This window comes from Vulpes vulpes, chromosome 8, assembly GCF_048418805.1.
Source record: "Vulpes vulpes isolate BD-2025 chromosome 8, VulVul3, whole genome shotgun sequence".
In the NCBI taxonomy this organism is placed as follows: domain Eukaryota; kingdom Metazoa; phylum Chordata; class Mammalia; order Carnivora; family Canidae; genus Vulpes; species Vulpes vulpes.
This window is the reverse complement of record NC_132787.1, coordinates 36386084-36395400: the sequence shown is the minus strand read 5'-3', so window position 1 is coordinate 36395400 and position 9317 is coordinate 36386084. Positions and strand designations below refer to the sequence as shown.

General features: G+C 38.9%; 1 protein-coding gene across 1 annotated transcript in view; it reads left to right on the top strand.

The window, feature by feature from the left end:
• The first annotated feature begins 333 nt into the window (after positions 1-333).
• Positions 334-9317, top strand: part of A2ML1 (alpha-2-macroglobulin like 1) — a 49133-nt gene continuing 40149 nt past the window's right edge. Inside the window, exon 1 of the mRNA XM_072718802.1 lies at positions 334-428. Within this exon, the coding sequence (XP_072574903.1) occupies positions 334-428 (95 nt within the window). The remainder of the gene's footprint in view (positions 429-9317) is intronic.

The following is a 9317-nucleotide window of genomic DNA, read 5'->3' as shown; positions in this document are numbered from 1 at the left end:
GATCCTTCTTCCTAGTATGTGAAATTAGCTGCAGGAAAGAACAATTAATTAATGGTGCCACTAATTCCACTAATCAAAAAATCATACCAATCAGGAGCTACACACAGGGAAGAACATTGAAAGAGTGTGAAGAGCAGGAGCAGAGGAAATTAATTTGAAGTAATTAAGAGATGGATAAGATGTGAGATAATCTGTGCCTTTTGCTCCTTCTTTATGCATTCACACTGAGTACCTAGACTAGGGGAAGAACTAGCATAAGCTTTGACTCTCTAAAGCATCTCGCAGAATGGGTTGAGAAAGAAGAAGTAAAGAAGTAAAGAGTGAGAAGACAAGATGGCTGGTGCTATGGTCAACCTCACTAGGTACCCAGGTTTGGAGGCACAGGAAAAAGAGAAATTAGTTCTATCTGGAGCAGTGGAGACTATGAGGTAGGGTAGAAATGCCCTCATGGAAGTATTAGATAAATCTGGAAGGATGATGAGAGATTCTCCAGGTAGAGGAGGAGAAAAGGCAATCCAGGCAAAGGGAATAGCACAGATGAAAGCTACACGTATAAAGTCTTTTCCTGTCTGCCTTGCTATGTCTCTCTTTGTCTCTCTCTTCTGCTGATCATGTGGAACCCTCAGTGTAGCCATACAAAAGTAAACATCTATCTACAGATCTTTCTCTATTTATTTATTTAATTTTTGAAAAGATTTTATTTATTTATCCATGAGGAACACAGAAATAGAGGCAGAGGGAGAAGCAGGCTCACTGCAGGGATCCTGATACAGGACTCCATCCCAGGACCCACGAGCCCAATATTTCTCTTTTTAATGGAAGTTGCAAGTTTTTCAGTTTAAAAAACACTGAAACTAGGGGTACCGGGGTGGCTCAGTTGGTTAAGCATCTGCCTTGTGCTCAGATCATGATCTCCAGATCCTCTGACTGAGGCCCTCATTGGACTCCCTGCTCAGTGGGGAGCCTGCCTCTCCCTCTGGCCCTCCCCCATGCTTGTGCTCTCTTTCTCTCTCTGTCAAATAAATAAGTAAAGTCTTTTAAAAAAAATACTGAAACAAATTTACTTTTGTTGTTTTTTTCCTAATCTCCAGATCTTTTTATTATTATTATTTAAAACATTTTAAAAAGATAGTTTATTTAAGTAGGCTCTGTACACAACATGGGCTCAAACTCACAATCCCAAGATCAAGAATCACATGCTGTACTAACTGAAGCACCCAGGTGCCCCTATTTTCATTTTTAATTATGGTAAAAAAAATGATATAAAATTTACCCTCTTAATCAGTTTTAAGTATACAGTTCAGGAGTGTTAATCATATTCACATTGTTGTGTAACAATTCTCCAAATCTTGCTTATATCATTCTTTAAAATGCTGATTGCGTGAAAGTTGCTAACCCTGAGAAATCTGTTCCACCATAATCTTTAATAATATTAAAGCTAACATTTGTAGGAAGCTAAGTATGTGTCAGGCACTGTTCTATATACTTTCCATGCATCAGATCATTTGATTCTTACACCAACTTTGTAAGATTTGTGCTATTATTTTTCTCATTTTATAGATGAAGAAACCAAAGCACAGAGAGGTTAATACCTTGTCAAGAGTCACACAGCTAACAAATGGCATTCAGTATACAGATGCTTTGCACCATTGTCTTTCTTCTGCAAGACTTACTATATTACTGGATGCACAGATAGCTCCCATAACTAGAACCATTCATATTTTTCTTTTTTTTTAAGATTTTATTTATTTATTCATGAAAGACACACAGAGAGAGAGGCAGAAACACAGGCAGAAGGAGAAGCAGGCTCCATGCAGGGAGCCTGATGCGGGACTCCATCTGGGACTCCAGGATCACTCCCTGAGCCAAAGGCAGACACCCAACTGCCAAGCCACCCAGGTATCCCAACTAGAACCATTCCTATATCTGTCCTAGCTTCTATTTTAGATCCACAGGATTGGAAAATATTCAATACTATCCCAAAGTTAACCAATCTTATCTGCTAGAATCAAAGGGCCAGGATAAAAGAAGACTAATGGCTGAAGAGAATTAAGGTTTCTTTCTCTCTCTCTCTCTTTTTTTTTAATATTTTATTTATCTATTCATGAGAGACACACAGAGGCAGAGACATAGGCAGAGGGAGAAGCAGGCTCCCAGAGGGAAGCCTGATGTGGGACTTGATCCCAGGACCCTGGGGTCATGACTTGAGCCAAAGGCAGAGGCTCAACCACTGGGCCACCCAGGTATTCTGAATTAAGGTGTCTTTATGGACTTTTGGAAAAGCTGAGAGAAGTAGACATAGTAGCAGTGGGCCCTGAAAAAGTTAGAAAGGGCGGAGGAGAAAAATTTCATCAGAAAATTCAAAATAGGAGAAAAGGAAAAGGTGCCAAAGAAATTATGCAGAGTAGGTTCCTCAGTGTTTCTTTTTTTTTCATTCCCTTTGTCTTGACATGTAAAAAATGCCTCATCCCTATGATGTAGCCCAGAATGAACTATTTTTTGCTTTAGGCAGTCATTTATCTTTTAGAGTGATTAAAAATGGATTTTAAAAAATATTTTATTTATTTATTCATGAGACACAGACTGAGATAGAGAGAGAGAGAGAGAGAGAGAGAGAGAGAGAGACAAAAGCAGAGGGAGAAGCAGGCTCCCTGCAAAGACCCCGATAGGGGACTCGATCCTGGACTTCCAGGGTCACGTCCTGGGCCAAAGGCAGATGCTCAACCGCTGAGCCACCCAGAAGTCCCTAAAATTGGATTTGAATGGATTTTATGTTTATTTTTTTTGATACAAGTTCCAGAGATCTTCATTTATTTGTGCAATTTCTGTCTGGTATCTTGAGAGGAGTTAGCTAATTTTCTGTAAATGATCAGACAGTAAATAATGAGGCTTTGCATGCCAAATGGTCTCTTTAATCCCTCAAGTCCACCAGGATAACACAAAGGCAAATGAGTATTACTGTGCTCAAATAAAACTTTATTTACAAAACTTGTAGGAGGCTGGATTTAACCTGCAGGCTATAGTTTACCTCTCCCTGTCATATCTGCGGCCTTAAGAACTTCCTTTATTTTTTAATTTTAATTTTTAAAAAAGAGTTAATTAATTAATTTTTTTAAAGATACTTCTTTTAATGAGAGAGAGAGAGAGAGAGAGAGAGAGAGAGAGAGAGACAGCATGTGCACAAGCAGGGGGAGGGGCAGAGGGAGAGGGAGAGACAGGCTCTTTGCTAAGCAGGGAACCCAATGCAGGGCTTGATCCCAGGACCCTGAGATCATGACCTGAGCCAAAGGCAGATGTTTAACCAAGGAGCTACCCAGGTGCCTCAAGAACCCCCTTTAATATTCCTTGTAGCACAGATCTGGCAATACATTTTCTCAGCTTTGGTTTCTCTGAAAAAGTCTTTTTTCCCTTCATTATTGAAAGATATTTTTGTTGGCTACAGAATGCTGAATTTGGCATTTTTTCCTTCAGTATTTTGAAGATGTCAATCCATTATCTTTTGGTTAACATTGTTTCTCATGAGAAGTTTAGTATAATTCTATATATAATGCAGTTTTTCCATATATAATGTAGTTTTTTCCTCTGACCATATTCAAGACTTCTTCTTTATCTCTAATTTCCAGCAGGTTGAAAATAAGGTGATTAGATTGTGTGTTTTTGTTTTTAAGTAGGCTCCACACCTAGAGTGGAGCCCAGTGTGGGGCTTGAACTCACAACCCTAACATCAAGACCTGAGCTGAGATCAAGAGTTGGACGCTTAAGCAACTGAGCCACCCAGGTGCTCCTAGGTGTGTTTTGTTTTGTTTTGCTTTATTTTCCCTCCTCTAGGTGTGTTTTATTTTGGCATTTATCCTGCTTGGAATTTCTATGATTTTTTATTCTGTTTTTAGAGGTCTTTTATTATTTTTGGAAAATTCTCACCTGTTATCTCTTCAAACATTTCTTCTACTTGTTCTCTCTCTCTTCTCTTTCTAGGATTTTTTTTAAGGTTTTATTTATTTATTCATGAGAATACACAGAGAGGAGAGAGAGAAGCAGAGACACAGGCAGAGGGAGAAGCAGGCTCCATGCAGGGAGCCCCATGTGGGACTCGATCCTGGGTCTCCAGGATCACACCCTGGGCTGAAGGCGGCGCTAAACCACTGAGCCACTGGAGCTGCCCTCTAGGATTTTTTTTTTTTAATATTTTATTTATTTATGAGAGACAGAGAGAGAGAGAGAGAGAGAGAGAGAGAGGATCAGAGACACAGGCAGAGGGAGAAGCAGGCTCTGTGCAGGGAACCTGACATGGAACTCGATCTTGGGTCTCCAGGATCAGGCCCTGGGCTGAAGGCAGTGCTAAACCCCTGGGCCACCGGGGCTGCCCCTCTTTCTAAGATTCTAATGACATATATTTTATTTATTTATTTATTTATTTATTTATTTATTTATTTATTTATTTAGATTTTATTTTTTTATTCATGAAAGACACAGAGAGAGAATGGCAGAGACACAGGAAGAGGGAGAAGCAGGCTCCATGCAGGGAGCGTGATGTGGGACTTGATCCCGGGTCTCCAGGATCATGCCTTGGGCTGAAGGTAGCACCAAACCGCTGAGCAACCGGGGCTGCCATGACATATATTTTAAACTGTTTGATATGTTCCTGTAGCTCTTGGATATGCTATTTGATTTTTTTTCCAGTTTTACTGAGAAATAATTGACATACATCCCTGGATAAGTTTAAGGCATACAGCTGATAGTTTGATTTACAATATTGTGAAATGATTACCATAATAGGTTCAGCTAGCATTCATCTTCTTATATAGATACAATAAAAAGGAAAAAAAAAAGAAAAAAATTCTCCTATGATGAAAAAGAACTCTTTCCTAATTGGGGAGCCTGGTTGGCTCATTTAGTGAAGGATGTGATTTTTGATCTCAGGGTCATGAGTTCAAGCCCTCTCTTAGGCATGAAGCCTACTTAAAATAAAAATAAAATAAATTTAAAATATAACCTCCTATAAATCCTACAGCAGTGTTTGCTAGAGTCATCATGAAGTACATTACACCCCTAGTATGTATTTATCATATAGCTGGAAGCTTGTACCTTTTGACCACCATCCTTCAACTCCTTTTCCCCTCTATCTTTGGTAACCACAAGTCTGGTCTTTCTTTCAAAAGATTTGTTTGTTTGCTTGTTTGTTTGTTTGTTTGAGACAGAATGAGTGTGCATGTGGTGTGGAAGTAGAGTGGGGGCAAGGGACAGAGGGAGAGGGAGAGAGACAATCTGAAGCAGGCTCCATGTTCAGCATGGAACCTGATGTGGGGCTTGATTTCCCAATCCTGAGATCATGACCTGAGCAGAAATCAAGAGTTGGATGCATAATTGACTGAGCCACCCAGGCACCTGTTTTGTTTTTTAGATTCCCACATAAAAATGAGATCATATAGTATTTGACTTTTTCTGACTTATTTTGCTTAGCATAAGGCCCTTAGGGTCCATCCATGTTGTAAATTGTAGGAGTTCTTCTTTTTTCTGGCTAAAAAATATTCCAGTGTATGTGTGTGTGTTGTGTGTGTGTGTATTCATATATATCACAATTTCTTTATCCTTTCATCCATCAGTGGACACTTAGGTTATTTTCATGTATTGTCTAAATAATGTTGCTGTGAACATGGGGGTGCAGATATCTTTTCAAGTTAGTGTTTCATTTCCTTTGTATATAGTCCCAGGAGTGGAATTGTGATATCATATGATAGTTCTTTTTTTAAGTTTTGAAAATCCTCCATACTGTTTACCATGGCTGCTGCACCAATTTATAATCTTATCAACAGTTCACAAGTGTTCTCTTTTCTCCACATATCAGCTAGTATCTGTTACCTCTTCCCTTTTTGAGGAGATTAAATTTTTTTCCACTTTTTTTCTTTGTTTTTTAATTGGATGATTTCTATTGAGCTATCTATAAGATAGATATTGGTTATTTTCTGAACTGTGTCAAGTTTACTTATGAGCCTGAAGAAGGAACTGCTTATTCTTGATACTTTATTTATTTATTTATTTATTTATTTATTTATTTATTTATTTATTTTTTAGCACTTCTAATCGACTCTGTCACTTCCATCTTTCTGCTGAAGTTTCCCATCTGTTTATGGATGTCGTCCACCTTCTTCATCACATTTCTTAACGTATTACTTCTAGTCATTTTATTTATTTATTTATTTTAAAGATTTTGTTTTAAAGTAGTTTCTACATCTAATAAGAGGCTCAAACTTAGGACCCTAAGATCAAGAGTCACATGCTCTACTGACTAAGCCAGCCAGGAGCCTCTCTTCTAGCCACTTTAAAGTCTCATTTAGGTAGATCTAACACCTATATTATCCCTGAGTCTGGTTCTGTCAGTTGCTTTGTATCTTCAAAGGGTGTTGTCACCATTGTTGTCTTTGTCATCATCAACATCATCATCTTTTTGTAAGTCATAATAATTTTTTTCTTTTTAAATAGAGCTCTACACCCAACATGGGGCTTAAACTCACAATCCTGAGATCAGGAGTTGCATGCTCTACTGACTGAGCCAGCCAGGCACCTCATCATATAATTTTTTTTTCATCATATAATTTTTGATTGAATGCCAGACATCTTATGTAAAATGGGAAATTTAGGTTAAGTAGCCTTTATGCCTGAAAAGGGACACATGTCTTCTCAGGCAGTTTAGCATGATAGATGGGAGTCATTCTAGTTAAAAGATGAGGTAGATTTAGGGTTTGCTCTTTCAGTGCACCATAGGCTTCAAATTCTTATGGTGCTTTATACTTAGGATAGGGTCTGGAATGCTGGGGGGTTTTCTCAAGGCTTGTTTTCCACTTTCAGCTCTCAACCTTCTCTATATACAATATAGGCACCACAGAGATGGTATCTCTCTATATTCTTGCTCTGCCAGGGGTGAACTGCTGCTACTTGTTGTGTTTTGCTAGGGTGCTGATGAGAGGGTGTAGTAGTTCTCTCTTGTCCTTTTCACCTTCAGTCTTAGGTAGTTTATATGTCTGGGCTTGGAGGATAAGATTTTCTTAGGATTCCTGCCTCTACTCCCAATCAAACTCTGCCTTGTGTGTGTGTGGCAGGTCTTATGTGGGAAAGATTTTTCTGCCCTTCCTTCAATCTTAGAAAACCTCTGAAAGTATGGGTATAGAATTCTAGGCTGAGATCTATTTCTTTTCCCTCCCTGTGGGATAGATGTATATATATATATATAAATGTATATATATATAAATATTTTTTTCTTCTTCTTTATCCTTCCCCTGGCAACAGTGGGTCTTTACCTGTGCAACAATGGGGCAACAGTATTTACTACTGCCACTCCCCAGAACTTTAAGCCTTTGGAAGGAGCCTGGGTAGCTGAGGCCTTTCCTACAGGATAGATAATACTGCCCTCTATGTCTGCACTACTATGGGAGGCTCTTTTTAGTCTCATTCTTTTGCAGTCATTTTTTTTTAAGGTTTTATTTATTTATTCATGAGATACACAGAGAGAGAAGCAGAGACACAGGCAGAGGGAGAAGCAGAGACATAGGCAGAGGGAGAAGCAGGCTCCTCGTGGGAGCCCGATGTGGCACTTGATCCCTGGACCCGGGATCAAACCCTGAGCTGAAGGCAGACGCTCAAACGCCGAGCCACCCAGGCATCCCTTTTGCAGTCTTTCTTATGAGCACCTGATAAAGGTCTTAGAAGACATCCTGTAAATAAGTACAAGCTTCCCATGTGGCACACAGAGATTTTTTTGTGGTTACTCTAGCTCACACTAGACCTTTAGTAATTCATTAAAAATTTAGCTATGTTCTTACTTGGTTCTATGATGGCTTAAATACCTCCCATGTTCTGGCACAGATGAGATGATTCAACACTCAGTCTCTTCTTAGAAGGAACTGTGCCTTCTTGGATTTCAGGCTACTTGAGTTAACCTGCACCTTTCAACTTTTTGGTTCAAGAAAAGTTATAGTGATGCCTGGGTGGCTCAGTGATTGAGCATCTGCCTTTGGCTCATGTGATGATCCCAGGGTCCTGGGATTGAACCCCACATCAGGCTCCCCACAGGGAGCCTACTTCTCCCTCTGCCTATGTCTCTGCATGGCTCTCTGTGTCTTTCATGAATAAATAAATAAATAAAACCTTAAAAAAAAGTTACAATTTTGCAGCTTATCTATTTTTTTCTCACTATCAGGGACAGAAAAATGCTCTTTCCAGGTTTTTTTTACATCCTAAGTGGAAGTGAAACTTCCTACATATTGTTTTTTTTTTTTCCTACATATTGTTTTGTATCATATTCCCTCTTTCCCACCCTGCCATTCAATTAGTATTGCAAACAATTCCCCTTGTCATGGAAATATTATTTTTAATGGCTGTGTATTATTGCTTGATATTAATATAGCAAAATCTTCAACCAAATTTATATTATTGGGCATTGTAACAGACCTAACATTTGATTTTCTCAGAATTTTATCCCAATATACTTACTATAGCAGTGGACTCCTTTCTTTAGAGAACCCCCATGTCCAATTCATGTGTCTTTTTGGGGTTGCCAAACATAGGACTTTATTGTACTGGCCTCTGGGTGATAAGAATGACCCAGGTCCTCTCTGTTGTAGTATCTTGGCTACAATGATCAATTCAGAAGTGAACATGTGAGTAAAGGAGGAACAAAATCCTTCTCAGACATTTCTCTGAGTTGGATAAGAAATTTCTGTCTCTTGGGATCATAGAGTTGGAAGGATTCCCAGCTCCCTCTTCTCCACTACTTGATGGAAATCCTGTGTGCAAGGGGACTGAAAGATTGAGAGAAATGAGTCTTGGCAGTGTCAATGCCTAATTTCAGGCCATAACATTTCCATTTTCTCTGGTTCCTTCAATTCTTCATGTCTGATCCACCTAGTTACCAAAAATTTTTTTTTGTTTAAGTTGGTTTGATTTGGGTTGTTTATTGTTCCAGAAAGTATCCTCACAAATTCATATTGAAGGTAGCATTCAAGTCTTGCCATTATAAAGAATACAGTGAAGAAGCTTAGGGTTGATAGATCTTTTGCATATATTCAGGCTCTCTCTCCCCATTAAGAAACATTTCCAAAATAGGAGTTGCTGGGTCATAGAAATTGAAAAGGGTTTTGACGTGTGTGAAATTGCCTTCAGAAAAGTTGTCCATTTATACTTTTGTAAGGAGTATATATGTCCCTATTTTTATATAGTCACTCAAATACTGAGTATTATTAATTTTTTAAATTCCCAACTAGAGGGATCCCTGGGTAGCACAGCGGTTTGGCGCCTGCCTTTGGCCCAGGGCGCGATCCTGG